The 17,588-nt window shown below is 36.9% G+C and overlaps 1 protein-coding gene and 1 long non-coding RNA gene across 13 annotated transcripts in view; one reads left to right on the forward strand and one right to left on the reverse strand.

Annotated features, from left to right (window-relative positions):
* CYYR1 (cysteine and tyrosine rich 1) overlaps positions 1-15,744 on the forward strand; it is a 105,305-nt gene extending 89,561 nt beyond the window's left edge. For 4 of the 12 annotated variants that reach the window (XR_012432080.1, XM_065541437.2, XM_005548881.5 and 1 more), the window contains 2 exons: positions 1,514-1,671; positions 13,327-15,744. Coding sequence is in view for 9 of the 12 variants with exons in the window: in XM_065541437.2 (XP_065397509.1) it covers positions 1,514-1,671; positions 13,327-13,460 (292 nt within the window). In the remaining 3 variants the exon portion in view is untranslated. Of the gene's footprint in view, positions 1-1,513; positions 1,672-10,914; positions 10,972-13,326 lie in introns of those variants that run through there. The other 8 variants (XR_012432081.1, XM_065541438.2, XM_005548882.5 and 5 more) reach the window with 4 other exon arrangements.
* LOC102115465 (uncharacterized) overlaps positions 10,262-17,588 on the reverse strand; it is a 289,733-nt gene continuing 282,406 nt past the window's right edge. Inside the window, exon 9 of the long non-coding RNA XR_012432083.1 lies at positions 10,262-11,221. This is a non-coding gene — a long non-coding RNA (uncharacterized lncRNA). The remainder of the gene's footprint in view (positions 11,222-17,588) is intronic.

Below are 17,588 nucleotides of genomic sequence, written 5' to 3' on the forward strand. Positions count from 1 at the left end.
ATGAGAAAGTGAATATTTTTATTTTTCCATATTTACAAGATGATCACTATAGGTAATAAAAAACTTGATACATAGAAATACAGTTTTACCTCATGGCAATTATTCTGTTATTACTGGTAGCATCCTGTTAATACTTGCTTTTCCATTCAATACTAATTACTAGCATTCAACACTAGTAAGTATTGAAAATACTAATTAATTGAATTAGTATTCAATTAATACTAATTCATTCCCAGAGGAAAATAAAGCATTCTACCATAAAGACACATGCATGTGAATGTTCATTGCAGCACTGTTCACAATAGCAAAGACGTGCAATCAACCTAAATGCCCATCAGCGACAAACTGGAAAAAGAAAATGTAGTACGTATGCACCGTGGAATATTATGCAGTCATAAAAAAAGAACAAGATCATGTCTTTTGCAGGCACATGGATGGAGCTGGAAGCTAACACTAATTAATTGAATGAATATGAATTACTAGCAATAGTAATAGCATCACTATTAAGTTAACCATGTATCATAAACATTTCACTTCAATCCATGTGGATCTCTTGACCTTTTTAATCAATATGTAAGATTCATTTTCTGATGATTTTTTTTCTGTCAGTCCTCTTTTTACGGACATTAGGATGTTTCTTCTATTTTACTATTAGCCACAACACTGTGATGAACATCCTTGTTATAATATTTATGCTCATATGCTGTATTTCCTTAGGGAGCATTGCTAAAAATGATGCTTCTTGGTCAAAATTTATATTTTGATAAAGATTCCCCCATTGCTTTTCAAAATAATGGAAAAATGTAGATACCTACAAATTATATTCCCCACAAACAATCAAAATGTTGACTCTTTTATGCTGTTCGGCTTTTTTCCTATTTATGGTTTTGTTGCATGAGCTAAAACTTTCTAGGGGAAAGAAACCATTAACATTAGTAGAAATTGAAGTTTTATTTACATTCTTCCTGAATTTAATGGGATACTTGTTTGTCATAATGTTCTCTGGGTAGTTTAAAAATATGAAGTTTGGTTTGATTTTCTTTTATTAAGAAACAAATATTCTTGTTCTATGAAGAGTGTTAATCAGGAATGAGTGTTAAATTTCCCTTAATTTTCTGACATCTACCAAGTTGTTTTCATTAAACACATGCATGCTATGCCCAATAGATAAATTATTTACTGTTTAGATACACAGCAGATGGTTTTTAAAATTGTTACTTTGGAGAGCATATCTAATGAATTGTGCTTTGTATCAAACCATGAATTTTAAGAACCAGAATCTGAATGGTGAGTTGGTCAACTGTGCTAGAAGAGGATTTTTATAACTTTTTCATATCTATTGAAATACTGACTATTTGCTTTACCAATTCAGGGAACTTCTGGGTTAAAAAAATATATATATCCTTAAGAACATTTGTAAGGAAACACTTGTTCTATAATCATGGAGCGGTACTAGAAAGTCCAAAGAATGCTTACAAGCCTTTCGAGTAAATGTACTTGTTTTTCTTTTTAGGGGCACTGCAATTGCGGGCATTGTTTTTGGAATAGTATTTATCATGGGGGTCATTGCTGGGATTGCCATATGCATCTGCATGTGCATGAAGAACCACAGGGCGACCCGCGTGGGCATCCTCAGGACAACTCACGTCAATACCGTCTCCTCCTATCCTGGTGAGCTAAACTGTTGACTCTTGAAGGTTCAGATTTGTTAGTTATCCTCTGCTCCTCACAGAGAGAAGGAAACATTCTAGATGGTCACTAAAACACCTCCAATTTCATAGAGTATTTAGAGTATTTCTAGGTACATATAGATTGAAGTTCTAGCTGAATCAAGATTATTTAGATCCAAGTAATACAATCCATTTCTTTTTTGAAGATATTCATATTTTCAATGTTTGTTTCATTGACTACAGTTGCCAGTCAGCCAAAATTAAGATAAATAGGCAATTCACACCCACTGTGTCTACCTGCTGTGAGTACTGACAAGTAATTATAAAGTATAATGTATGTCTCAATAAACTGGCATCTGATGCAATAGATACATATGTCTTGAGAAAAAGTATTGAAGAAAATTTTCATATATCTTCATTACGTCAAGAGAACAACTTTAAACATGATATTGAAATTCTCAACAGGCCAGGCACAGTGGCTCACACCTGTAATCCCAGCACTTTGGTAGGCCAAGGTGGCTGGATCACTTCAGGCAAGGGTTCGTGACTAGCCTGGCCAACTTGGAGAAACTCAGTCTCTACTAAAACTACAAAAGAAAAAAAAAGTTCAACAAAGAGCACGGGTAATATATTAATAATTTGACAAATATTTACTGAGAATGTGCTAGAAGTTCCATATATAAAAATATATTGAGTACATGTGACTTCATAAACAAAATATTGCATTTTGCATTAAAGGATTTCAATAATGCTTGCTAAGTCAATCTGTGCATGTACAATTTGACATATAAAAGGCAGGCAAGTTCTAAATTTAACACACCCTGAGGAAGTTAATTTCCCATCCACACTCATGTCTTTTCTTTCTCTGTCTCTACAGGAAAAGAACAGAGTACCTTCTACATGTAACTGTGCTTTGTATTTGTATTAATTTCCTGTACTGTCCTTCCTCTGTCAACTTTTTTTTCCTCTATCATCTTCAACTTGAGGGAGCAAATTTCAGATCAATATGAGTATGATAATTCCTCTTGTTCCTCTTTTGTCAGTTCTTGTTCTATGATATTTCACACTGGAGTACCTGATGGCTCAGTCTTGTCATTTCTTCCATACTATATCGACACTTACCTCTTTGCTTGTATTGAGTATTACAACCTCAGGGTAGTAAGTGCCATTTATATGCTAATGCCTCCCAAAGTTATGTATCTCCAGTCCAAACCAAGTCATTTTATCCCAGTGCCTATTGAACATCTCCATTTGAGTGTCTCATAAATATCCCAAATTTGACATGTCTAAACTTGGATTTCTGATCCAAGTTTTGGATTTCCCCCCAAATCCCTCTCCACTCACAGCCTTTACCATTTCACTTGATGGCATCTCTATCCTTCTAGTTGCTCAGACCAGAAATCATGCACTCTACCAGGAAAACTTCTTGGCTCTACCTTCAAAATATAGTATTTTGACGACTTCTCACAGTGAGAAGTAGATGTTGTTACTCCCCTAGTTGGAGAACTTCCTCAGCTCTCACTTCCTTTACTCTAATAACATCCTGGCTGCTCTCCCAGCATCCGCCCTTTGCCCCCTGGGGTCTATTCTCAACCCAGTAGCCGGAGTGAACCTTTTAAAGTAGATGTCAGATCGTATTACTCCTGTGCTCAAAATCTTCCAGTGGTTCCCCATTTCCCGCAGAGGAGGCACTAAAGCATGTGGTTCTTCATTTTATCCAACGTAAAAGGCAGATTCTTTACTGAAGCCTTCAAGGTACTGCATGAATTGGTTGCTCTTTTTATTTCCCAGGCCTCCTTTTTTTCTACTGTCTCCCTGGCTACTCTGCCTCCAGCCACATTTTTTCCCTTGCTGTTCCATGAACTCACAAGGCCACACTCCCACCATAGGGCTTTGCCTAGAATACTGATTCCCTCACTTCTTTGAAGTCTTTAATCAAAGATCACCTCCTGAATGAAGTCTGCCCTGATCACCTTATTTAGGATTGTAATGCATCCCTCCTGACAGCATCCCAATTCTCTTTGTGCTGCTCTGCTTTTTATTCAGAGTGCTTTTAATCTTCTAAGATATTGTATAGTTTAGCTAATCATTATGTTGACTGTTTATCATTCATCTCCTCTTCCTAGAATATGAACTCCATGAGGCAGAGATCTTGGTCTATTTTGTTCAACACTCTATTCCAAGCATGTAAGACCAGGCCTGGCACATAATGGGCACTCAGCTGAATGAATGACGAACACAACTTATGAAAAGACCTGATTTAATCATATATCAATATCCTAGGGAAGTGACTTTAAGTTTCACCCTGGAATGTACTCACTACAAAAGCAACATGCAATTTCAAGTATTCCCAACTTGCAAGAATATTGATAGGGTTACTATAAAGATGTTGGAATATAAGGGAAAAAATAGATGGAATTATTTTTATTATTATTTATACCTGTCAGTTTTTTCCCTTGGTCTACCCATAACCCAAGAGAAAAACAAAAGAAAGTCAAGCAAAGACATCAATTGTAGAGAAGGTACAAAGAATTGCTTTGCAGATAACGTTCTAGATACTCATTAGCTTGATCAAAAAAGTTTAATTGAAAGTAATGTTTAAATATTTTTATAAAATGTTTAATATTTTATTTTACCTTTCTGTAAGTTCAAATTTTGAATAAAGTTAGAAGATACTAAATGTCACTATAGTAATGTAAGGTCACATGTTTTCTTGGGTTTGAAATTTCACTTAGCAGATGGAAACATGTTTTTTAAACTTTATAGTAGCATCATTTATACTTTCAGATCACAGGAATATGTTGCATTTTTATTAAATGCATTCTTCTCAGAACTGAATAATGGAAGAAACATAATGAACCTCATGCTGAAAACATTTTTACAGCCAAAAAGACTAGGTCTTCAAAACATAATGTGCATGATTACATCTCATCTCCTTCTCAAAGTCGCTAATTAAGCTTTTGCTTAAAGGTTTAGGAAGCAACACATAATAGTATTGAATATTTTTCAAGTCTTTTATCTATGGAAACACAAAATGCTTTTACCCACACTAATTAATTAACCCTACGATAATTGAGATAACAACCCAACTTATTGTATAGTCCTACAGCCCACAGGTCAGATAAATGCAGAGAGCATAATTTAGCAAAGGTGAAAGTGTACAGTGGGGAGCCCTAAAGTGAACATTATTACTCTACACGAGGTGAAAACAGTGTCATTCAGCTGTCATCCCTGACCCTATGTTGGACAGTGACCTTCCAAAAGTTTTTCATTCTTGCCATATTGGGTAGAATGAACAGATGTCCTCTTTAATTGCAATTATTTTTTAAATTGTCCACATGAAGATAAGAATTTTCAAGTTTTCCATTTCAACTACTTTTCAGAACTTCAGTATAAACAAAGGAAAGTGATCATATTAACCCTTGTCTTACAGCAGGTTTGCGATCTACACATCTGAAAGAAAATGATACAGTAAAACTGTAACAAAAGGCTTGACAAAGATATAAAAGTCAAATGCTAACAAAAGGAAAGCAAGAGATTCAGTGCCATCAAGAAAATTGAGATTTGAGGTATATTATTGAGTCCTCTGAAGATGATAGATGATAGATATAGGTAGGTAGGTAGATGATTGATTGATTGATAGACAGACAGACAGATAGATAGATAGACAGACAGATAGATAGATAGACAGATAGGATAGGCAAACAATTGGAGAGGGGAATGGGGGCTCTTCCTAACAGAAGAATGTCAAAGAATAAATGTAGAAGGGAGTTATAGAATTGAAAAAAAAATTATTTTAAAACCATCATAAAGAAAGAGTTAGTCAAAAATCATCAACAGATGCTAAATCTAGAAGAGAATGTGCTGAGAAGGATATTTGCAGGTCTTAAAGTGTCCACCAGATTTCTTGTCAGTTATCAGGTGAAAAATAGTAACTTTACAGTTACTAAAGGACAGATAAAGATCATGCACCTTTGAGTGTGTTACTCTGAGGACAACACAATTTCATGTATGTAGGTTCCACCTGGAAGATCACAGCCTAAATCTCAGCATGACAAAGTATCTGAGAAACCCAAGTTGAGGAACATTCAATAAAACAACTGGCCTATAGTCTTCCAAGTCTCTTGGAAATACTTCATTAAGAAATAAATATCCCATTTGCATCACTGATTTCACACATGACAGAAACCTTATTAGTATGTGCAATGACATGAGAAGAAGTTTGAGTACTCATCAAACCTTTTTAGAGATCACAAGTTCATGTTCATACTAAAGAAAATGTCTGTGTTTGTACTGAATATTGAAAACAACCTTCATCTGATGTGTAACTTCTTTACACATCAAAAATGCATACTGGAAAGATTCTCTATAATAATATTGTGACTATGAAAATGGCTTCACCTTGAAGACACTGGAATGAAACAAAATGGATACATTAATGTGGTCAAGTCTTTGCCCAGGCAAACGTTTTTAGTACAAATCAGAGAATTCAAACGTGAACTGAGAAAACCTTCTTTGATGTCATATTAACTATGGCTACAGAATTAATGCTGCAGACAAAATGTATGAGTATATTATATGATGAAGTAGAACTAGCAAGTACAAAATTTTGCTATAAAATGGTTAGAGAAGACTGAGATGGACATTAAGTCAAGAGGGTTTCTTTGTTTTGTTTTTTGTTTGTTTGTTTCTTATTGAGAAATCCAGATGGTAGTGACTTGTATTTTGCACGTACACTGATGGTAAAGATAAAGGAGGAAACTCATGAATATGGAAGATAGAAGGGATTGTTGAAAATCAGCATCCTTAAGTCTGAGGAAGAAAGGCATTCATTACACAAGTAGAGGGGCTAGCCTTTGATGGGATCAGAGACAATTCATTATGTACAGGGCGATCAGAGACACTTTAGTACGTACAGCATATGTAAGGCAGTAAGTACATAAACACAGTTTCAATGAGTTGTAGATCTGGTGGTCAAAGGACGTTCTCTTTTGCTCGTGCCAATTTTCTCAGTGAAATAAGAAGCAAGTCTTCTGCTGAGAGTGGAGAAAACTGAGGAGGTATTTGAGGTTAAGAAGAAAAAAAAAGCCTGAAATGGGAATCTCAGAAAATGAAGAGTATAAGATGCCCAAAGAAATGTATAGCTTCCAAGCAAGGGCAAAGGCCACAACACTTATGAAAATGGTCATTTACTCAAAGTGAAATCATTCAGCATGATTGTGCATTTTTCTCTAGTCACATTAAGCTCCTAGCTATTGATCCAGGATAACCAAAGTATTGGGTTTAATAAGGGTTGGGGTTCTTCCAGGCAATGGAGAAAGAGATAAGAACATTGACAATAGGTGCAAAAGAGTAATTTTAGTGATGGCCCATAAATCAGTGCTGAATAACAAAGGACACCATGACAGGAAAGAGGTGACATCAGTTTGAATTCCTTTAAAATTGCCATTAGTAAATTGGAAATGCAGGTGAGGTCCAAGATGCGGTGGAATGAGTATTCTAGAAAGATACTAAAGGGTGGTGGTCAGATTTATTAATTAACATTTACGAAATAGCACTGTTATTGCCAACAACAAGGGTGAAGAGATTTTGAAGGAAAAATAGTCAAGGGACTTGAGAGGCAGGGCTAGGTGGATGTTGAAATCACAAGAATGATAAGAGAAGTTGTGGAGGAAAGAGAGACCATGGGCCAGATGTTAAGTCTTCTGTGAATGAAGGTTTGGGGTAGGGCAGACCACAGACACTGATAACAAGAAGTAGTATAAGATTGCCCCAGCTACTACTGAGGCTAAGGCAGGAAGATCTCAAGTTTGATCCTGGCTTGGGCAAAATAGCAAGGCACCTACTGCATCCAAAAAAAAAAAAAAAGGCATGGTATATGCTTCTCTTTTCATGGCATATGTACTACAAAAAAACACATGGCAGACTGGGCATGGTGGATCACGCCTGTAATCCCAGCACTTTGGGAGGCCGAGCTGGGTGGATCGTGAGATCAGGAGTTCGAGACCAGCCTGACCAACATGGTGAAACCCCGTCTCTACTAAAAACACAAAAATTAGCCAGGCATGGTGGCAGGTGCCTGTAGTCCCAGCTACTTGGGAGGCTGAGGCAGGAAAATCACTTGAACCAGGGAGGCAGAGGTTGCAGTGAGCCAAGATCATGCCATTGCACTCCAGCCTGGGCAACAGAGCGAGACTCCATCAAAAACAAACAAACAAACAAACAAAAAACATGGCTTATATGCTACAAAATGTTTTAAAGAGTAAGAATAAATAATAGTTTGAAAAGTGGCTATGAAGATTATGAACAGCCTGAGCACCTCCTGGCCCTATAGGTGGTAGGATGTGGAAGAAAAAGAATAGCTCTGCTTTTGTAGTGCTGCTGAGGAAGCCATCGTCTCCTGAAAAATCAGATTTTAATTAGAGTAAAAAGGTGATGTGAATGTTCCTTTCCACTTCCTGAGTTAACCGTCTCATGCATCTTCTTTCATCTCAAAACTCAAAAATCCCCTCAGCCTTCTCACTCTCAGCAGATGATTTCTCAGCAGATCTAATTTCTCAAGAAAACAGACAGGGTCAGAAGAGAACTCTCATTCTGAAAGCCGGAGTTGCATAGTGGAGACAGTGAAAGAGGGTGAGGTGACAGATTGTGCTCCACTGAGCACAGTGAAGCGGGTGGGGAACGTCTGGAAAAGTAATAAATCAACGTGCAAAGCCTTCCAGAATTAAAGGTCTGCAATAAGGAAACCTGTCTTTCTCATGATGACACAGGGATGTGAGGCTTGATGGAATTTGTCTTGATGCTATCTGAGTGGAAGGGGAACAATAGGTTATACTGTATCTTTGCATACTAGGCCATTGTAGAGGATAAATGGGCAGTATTGAGTTTATGTGGCTGGGGATGGGGGTAATGAAGGTCTTGCCAGGAGCTGTGTGGGCCTTTATTTAAACCCTCTGTTCTGGGTGGGGTTAGGAAAGTGTTGAGTAGTGGGCTTTGGGGGAAAGTAGATGAGAAGGTTTACAATAAGAAATTGTCTTTAAATATAAGGCATGAGATTCATCAGTTCTACCAGGTATTAAAACTATTTAAAATCATTAATAATTAAACTGAGGTGTGCCTGGTATAAAAAGATATACCTTGGTCATTGGAACAGAATAGGTAGTTTAGAATTATATATTCTCTAAAGGAGACATAGCCAAAGGATGTAAAATGTGAGGATTATTTAATAAGCCACATTTAGATAATCTGGCTTGACCAAAATTTAAATCTTAGAAAACATAAACTTTGATGCAAAAATATGCCACATAAAATAACAGATGTAGAGAAGCATTAAATATATAAATTTAAATAGGTAAACTCAGAAGCAGGATAGTTATGTATCAACTATCTGAAAAAGAAGACTCATTTTTAAACTTGGAAACAACGCAGAAGAGATGTTTTAAATGAATAACCATATGTTTCGTTATGCCTAGGTTTCAAACTTCAGAATGTCAGTAAGGTCAAAATTATAGAATAAACCATTTTGATGAAGGGTTTTTATTAAAAGACATATAATTTTGTGTACTTTTTAATATCTTACTTATATCTTCACTGAAATTAAGATCATCATTTAGAAACTATCATCAGTCCAGAACAACAGCACAAAATTCATTCAATATGAGTAATAAACAGTGGACAAGATGTAAAACAGTGTCAGACCTAGCTATTAGCAAAGAAATTATCAAGTAAAATAAAGACCTAAATGTTTCACTGAATTTACTAAAATATTAAATGATAATGTACTTGTATACCCTTACAAGTTGAAACAATTCTTTTTGAAAGTAGTTTTATAATGTGTTCTAAGCAATAAAATGTATGTGTTATTTAAGCCAGCTAATTAATTTCTGGAATTGTATTCTTAAAAAAAATCAAAATAATAAAAAAGTCTATGTGTAAGGAGATATTCATCACTACATTAATTATAATAAAAAATTAACCTCAAAATAGTGAATGGTGGATGGAATAACTTCTAAGGCAGCCATTAATAAAGCTTATGAAGAATATGCAGCAGAATGAAAAGACACGTTATAATACAAAGTATATATAATATATAATACATATTATATATAATATATAATTAAAAGTATAGACCATGTTCTGTGACTGCAAGGATGCAACTACACACAAATGACTAAGAGACAGTATACAAAGATATTATTTGTTAAATTGGGGTGACAAAATTATGGATGATTTTCTTCTGCTTCCAAATTTTCTGAAATAATCGTGAAGCGTTTGGGTAACACCATGCATCTTCCCATCACATTAGCTTTAGAAATATTGGACTGAGTGGATAGAAAACATTATATTTCTTCTCCGAATTTCTTGGCATTGCTAAATGTTTTAAATACTGTAGACAGCTGTATCAGACATTGAGGATAAATGGCCTATTTACCCTACTTAAATAGGAGATTAGAATATTGGTTATGAAAGGATTTCAAAAGCACCATATCTCCAGCTGCATCCATATAACTTGTAAGTATGATTTGAACTGTAAAAAAAGAACAAAACCTCTTAGGATTAATCAGGAATTCTAAAATTGATACTTTGAAAAGTTTACTTCCAGTGAAACTTTATTATGTGCAAGAACGAATGATAATACAGCCAACAGTTATACAAACATTATTTCAAACGTCTTCCAGTGGCTATTAGAAAAGATGTGCCATGTTTATTTCTTGGTGGGTAGTCCTCAAAATACCACTTTTTAATATTATATCAGAACTTTATCGAAGTTCAAAGATTATATGAATGAAAGACCACTGTCCTATCTTAGATTTTCATGTTCAACATGCAGGTGCATAAACCATAGGGATTCTTGCTGAAATGTCCTCCAGCAGTTTTTATGCAGATGGCAGAATATAAACGCTTTGTTAGAGATGCATAAACACATGCCATGGCTTCATGACAGAGAATGATGTAGAGTCAATCTGCAGAATCAGTTGGTGTGTGCTCCTCAAGCGGGAGGCAGGGAAAAGCTTTGGCAGAAAAGCAGCATAGAACCACATGCTTATATGAAACAGTTCAAAGGGTTTCCTGCTGCAACTTCCTATTTTCCATGGAGGCTGCAGTGTTTCATTCTTGGCTTGGATGAAGTTTATTATAAATCTCTTTGTCTTAGTGCTCCTAGATATAATGAAGTTGAGGAGTGGGTATAATGCAGAGGGAATGTGTATTTAGACTCCACAGGACTTACTCCATTTTGTTGCAGGAAGCAGAGTTTGGAGTAGCCCAGCCTCCAAGGGTCTGAGGGCGCATTGAGGAAACTGTATGTATGCATCCTTGCTGATTTATTTACAGAGCTGTGTTCTCGGCCGAACACCCTCAGCCTGCCCAGCCCACTAGAGACTTGCAAGACTTTTGCTCCACAAAGGAGTGCTCAGGGGACATCCCACTCAGTTCTGTGGTTCCATCTTCCTCTTCTCTTCAGTGGCTCAATTCTGCTTCCTCACATCCTCCAAGTACAGGGCAATCAGTAAGCGGTTCAAATCATCAAGCTCTTGGTAAAGATAGGCAAGCTAAAAAGATCCAGAAGAAAATTGTATTAGTCCATTCTCACGCTGCTATAAAGACATACCTGAGTCTGGGTAATTTATGGAGAAAAGAGGTTTAACTGACTCACAGTACCACTGGCTGTACAGGAAGCATGGCTGGCGAGTCCTCAGGAAATTTGTAATCATGGCGGAAGGTGAAGGGGAAGCAAGCACATCTTCACGTGGCCAGGAGAAGAGAGAAAGAAGGGGGAAGTGCTACACACTTTGAAACAACTGGATCTTGTAAAAACTCACTCACTATCCTGAGAACAGCAAGGGGGAAATCCACCCCCCTGATCCAATCACCGCCCACCAAGTCCTTCCCCCAACACTGGGAATTACAATTTGACATGACATTTGGGTGGGGACACAGAGCCAAACCATATCAAAAACATAGTTTTTGTCAGCATATCGGTGGAAGCACTATGTATGTCTATGTCTGTTTATCAGAACACTGTCAAATTCTTATTGGAAAGAGTACAAATTAAGGTTCATGCAAAAGCAATTGCAGTTTTTGCAATTACTTTGATGGCAAAAACTGCAATTACTTTCGCATCAACCTAAGAGAAGACATTTAGAAAAGTTTGTTCAAATGTTGTCTGTTCTTTTCTGCCATTCTAGTATTAAAAGCTTGCCCACTTATTTGCATTATTATGACACTGGTCTTGTGATTTGGGTTACATTCACAGTAGGCAATTAAGGCATGTCCGTTTCCAAGCAGAATCAGGATCCTGAGGATGATTCAGCTACTGGCAATTCATCAGATTGGTTGCTGAGGGAGTTGCTCAGATGTTGCAAAATGATTCAGTTCTTGGAAGCACGGATAAATTTCAGCTCCAGGAGTACTTCTCTATCAACACTAGAGAAAGGAACTGAGACCACTACAAAATAAGACATTTATGCATAGTCATAAAGTGTATTAAAAGGTAGAACAGAGGATACTAGAGGCTGAGAACGGTAGGAAAAAGGGATGGATAGGGAGAAATTTGTTAAGGGATATAATATTACAGCTAGAGAGGAAGAATAAGTTCCAGCGTTCTATACCACTGGATGACTATAGGCAATAATAATATAGTTTCAAATGGGTAGAAGGAAGATGCTAAATGTTATCAGCATAAAGAAATGATAAATATTTGAGATGATGGGTATACCAGTTACCCTGATCTGATTATCATACATTATACATATCAAAACATCACTATATACCCCATGAATATGTACAATTATTATTTGTCGATTCAAAAAATAAAATAATTTAAAATTTAAAAACTTTTTAAAAACACTGATATATGGTACAGTAAAAAGTTAATTTAAGAAAAATTTTCAAATAAGATGCAGAAAATTATTCATCTTTATTTCCTAACCTATTTGTTCTCCTTTTTTGTATTCTTCTTCATATTTCTGTAATGGTTCCACCCCCCCTCCAATTATAGGAGTCCTGTACTGGGTACCCAATACCTCAACCCCTTCTTTCACTTTCTACCCTCTTTCTCCACACACCCAGTCATCACCTAAAGACTTGGCTGCTCAAGGACTGTTAGGATGCTTTTCCCCTCACTGTCATGAGTCCCTTATCATCCCTCACATATGCCATTACATTGTTGCAGCTTTTCTTTGATCTACCTCTGCCTCTGTCAACTGCTGAGTGGTCTTCCCAAAGCATATTCACTACCATGATCAAAGAATCTCTGATAACTACATGTTATACATTCTACATTGCATTCAGAGCCCACCATGGTGATACAACTAGACCATTCTCCCTTTCATGCACGTTTTGCTTGAGCTGAAGGGCTCTCCTGCTTCAGTGCTTTTGATCAACCTGAATTGTCCCTCAGCTTCTCTTTCTGCCCCTTCAGCATCATATTTTCAAGAAACTTTCTCTAAACAACCAATTCTTAACACTTTGACCCATGATACCACATTTTAGAGCACCTACCCTTTCATACATATGTGGTCTCGACCTAATAAAACTAAGATTTTTGCAGTCACAATTTATGTCCCTTCCCAAAGTGTCTAGCCCAGTGGCTGCAACACAGTAGAAATGCAAATATTTGCTAACTCCCTGATGTTCTCTTCCCCTTCTTTTTCAGCAGCACCACCTCCCTACGGTTACAACCATGAGATGGAATACTGTGCAGACTTGCCTCCTCCATACTCCGCCACCCCACAGGGCTCAGCACAGCGTTCTCCACCCCCTCCTTATCCTGGAAACCCAAGGAAATAATCTATCTCCCAGAACAGAACATGTGCCAATGGGTGATCTTGCCTGGAATAAAATGCCTCTACTCAGAAACAGGCAGGAAAGAATTGCTCCAAGGAATACTTTTTGGGGTCAGATAATATGTCAGGTGGAATATCCCTGCTAGGAGATAAAGGGTTTCTACCCTGCTCAAAGCTGACCTCATCTGGAGTATTAATGTTTGGTTCTATGGAACCATATTTTAAGAGATCCGCTGATCCACCTAAGCACATTCAGAGAAGAGTAATGTAATTGACAAAATATCTGATAATCATGTTGTTTAAGGCCAAGGTGAAGGAAGTTTCAGTATTGATCCTGGAAAAAAGAAGATCTAAGTAGGATGGGAGAATGATTTGGCCTACACAAGGAAGCAACTTTATTCTACGTAGCTCTAAAAGTCAGAACTAGAATTGTTCATTCTTTCATTCATCAATAAATGTATTTTAAATGCCTAAGAGCTTACTATGTGCCTAGCACTATTTGAGGTCCTGGTGGAAGTTACAGGATGGGTGCTCTGGTTTTAGTACAAGAAAGAGCAACGACTAGATTGCTTTGTGAAGCTCTTGGTAGAGACATGCTCCAGAAGGGATAACAAAATCAAATAGTAGATGGGTTCATTGGGCCTCAGAAGTTCTGCTTGTGTTTTAGGTGGGTGTGAAGTGAATTTCTATGTGTTCAATAGTGAATACAACAGAAAGAGTTGGATCTTATTTATTTAATTACAGAGTTAAAACAAGACCAAAAAGACTCAACAACCACTTGAAGCCAAGAACTCTTCAATGCCAGCTACTACCACCTAAACATCATCTGACTGTATAGTAGATCAGAATAAAGGTTATTCCAACTGTGGTGAGAAAAAAAAATTGTATCACGTTCCACAGGTAGCAGACACATCACTTCTGAGTAAAAGATGAGAAATCAAATATTCCCACAGGATTTCAGGTCAGGGAGCAAAAATCTCAGAACTTGACCATGAAGATACACAATAGGCTTGCAAAAAGAAGGAAGAGTGGGAAATGAAGTTCAGATTCCCTTCTGTGGAAATCTTTGAAACTATTATTTTTTTCTTTTTGTAAAATTTTGATAATCTATTCTCTTAAAAAAGTTAATAACAAAATTAAGATACTGACATCAAACTGTTGCCTTTTGCCAAAATGCAATTTTTATGAAGTGCCTACCTTTATATGTATAATAAATAATTCTAATGTGCTGTATTTTGCTGTGAGTGATCTTAACATTTTATATTTTTATATGAGTTGTTTCAGGTATTTATAAAAATTGTATATTGAACATTGGAAATAGATGATTAGATTTTTGTGTCATTTTATGATTAAATCTAAAATGTTTAATCCAATATCATCATCAAAATTCAGTGAAATCCCAAAAAGTGCCAAGAATTTTGCTGAATGAAAGAATCAAATGAAGCATTTTAAGGTTTAAGTTATAGTACCTATACTTGCAGATAAGAAGCTTACTACATCATTATTATAAGTAGTATATATTACTTTCAAATACCTATATTAGAAAGATATTGATCTGACTGAAATATAATCTACCTGCCAGTAAGGTCCAAAGGCTGAATTTGTTTTGAATGACTTCCTTGATTTTTAAGCACTGATTATTTTCTTATACATGAGGATGCGAAGCATTCAGGAGTTTCAGCCTGTTCTAGTGAGGGGCTCCCCGACTTACATAAAGTTTTCAGCACAATTTTAATAGTACCCATGCTTTAATTTATTTTTCTTCTGCATGTGGTCAGACCCAATTACACTGCAGCTATGACTCTCAAAGTGCCAGGGTCCCTGTGATGATTCTGAGAATGCTGAATACAAATATACCATATATTCTTTAAGAAAAATGGAAAGGAAAGACCAGCAGATAAGAGTTTTATCATCTTCACCATCAATAAACATTTACTGCATACCTCCTACGTTCTGCAGATTTTCCCCAAATAGAAGCCAGTTCAGTCCACACCATCTCTCTTCTTTGAGTTGTTTATGGCCTCCCATAAGGCATTTTACAAACCCATAAGCCTACAATAGATGAGTATTTTTACTATTTGTATTAAGTGGCATAATAGCATAAATGCGCACATTACAAGTATAGACTGTTGGAGTTCACTGGTTGTTTTCATAGATGATGATGCTTGGGGAAAAATAGTATAGGATGTGAAAGCTTTGAATTATGGTTATTTAAAAACTAACATTTGCTGTGGCCAAAGTGTTTACAATAAGCAATAAAATGAAAGAACCTATTATAACGCAGAGTATATTTTCATTGTCTTGTGTCCATTTTTTTAACCCTCTATTCCTGCCGACTTTGCCTCATTCTTCTGTACAGGAAACACAGGGCTGGAGCCAGACCGACTTTATGTTGAATCCTGTCTCCTGCCTGTGTGATCTGAAGCAGGCTACTTCATCTCTGAGATTCAACTTTCTGCTCTGGAAAATGTCAATAATATTATCAATCTCTTCGCATTCTGCAAAAACTGGATGAATACATACAAAATTCTAAGTATAGTGCCAGGCACATAGAAAGTGTCCAATAAATATCAGCCCAAAATAAATTAACAAAACAACAATACAATGAGAACAACCTCTAGAACTGTATTATCCAACACAACGGTCACCGGCTACATACGGTCATTTAAGTTTAATTTAATTGAAATGAAATTAAATGAAAAATTTACTTCATCTATCTCACTAACCCCACTGCAAATGCTGCATAGCCTCATGTGGCTAGGGGCTACCTACATTATTGGGTAGTGCTGCTCTAGAGAAATCTATGCAAAAACACAGTGAAATTGTAGGAAGTCATTGAAAAAGAGACCACTCCAATCACCTCCTCCAGGAGAAACTATGGACTTTGTCAGCTAATTGTGATGTCTTTCACTTATGTGTGTGGAGAGTCCACTCCCATGGAAGCAAGACCATAACTTGCGTGAGAACCATGAGCAGCGAGAGGCTTATCTGGCCCTCTCCAGAGCCATGGGCAGGAAAGCTGTTGCAAGAGCTGAAGGGCTGATGATAGGAGAGAGACCTTATACCTGACGTTAGAGCTGATGAAACAGAGCCGCAGCCTGTTCTCAGAGTCCAGTCAATTCTGCAGCTGCCTACCCAGCTTCAGAAGGCAAATTGCCACTACAGGAACATCTGGGGCTACCTACATCTTCCTAAGGCGTAGGCTACCCTTCTGTTTTTTCATAATCTTGTTCCCACAACCAAATGAAGGCAGCACTCATCATACATCCAGTCTACTTCCAACTTGTCCTTCTTTAACCAAACTCATTTTGTCAATTTTTGGTTGTAGGTGAGGAAGGGACTGGGACACATAAGACTATGTATGAAGCTCATCAAATAGTGGAGCTGTGGGTACTATTGTTTTAATTTTTCACTTAATTAAAATGACCTAACACCAGAATGCCAAAGTCTTATGGTCACCTTGTTAATCACCATAGAGGCATCTAAAGACTACCATGTTCTCAATCAAAACCTATCTGCAATGCATAGTTTTTATTCTCTGATTTGGGGCCCAAGCTGCATGGGATATGGCTGAACTTGTACAAGGGCAAAACTCTTCGGGTGCAACTGTACTGTGTAGTATGGTTAGTTTAAACAGTGTCAGGACCTCCAGAAAAGGAAAGTGACATGATTAACTATAAAACGACCCACAGGTGATTCTGATTTCCAGCCTACTTAACCCCACTCAGGCCTCTAACACCCCTCTAATACAGAGGAGAGAACCAAGGCTTCAGAGTAAGGGAGACTTTGGTTCCTCACTCATCTCTGTCATCTTCTAACTACATGTTCAGAGCCAAATAACAACATTTCCATAACCTCAGTTTCATCCAAACTGTATGAATAACACCATCCTTGCCAGGTGGTTGCAATGATTATAAACAGTATATGTAGAACATCTGTCACAAAGATCCTACCTGGGTTGGTGACTCTGACAGATGCAACTGAATAGACAAATTCTCTTTTTTTTATGCCCCACTCCTAAGCCTTACCACTTCTATAAACAGGTGCATTCATCATCCATTGCTGTGTGACAAATTAACCCAAAACTTAGTGGCTTGAAACATGTATTATCTCAGTTTCTATGGATCAGGAA

Source organism: Macaca fascicularis, chromosome 3 (genome assembly GCF_037993035.2).
Source record: "Macaca fascicularis isolate 582-1 chromosome 3, T2T-MFA8v1.1".
NCBI classification, from domain to species: Eukaryota; Metazoa; Chordata; class Mammalia; order Primates; family Cercopithecidae; genus Macaca; species Macaca fascicularis.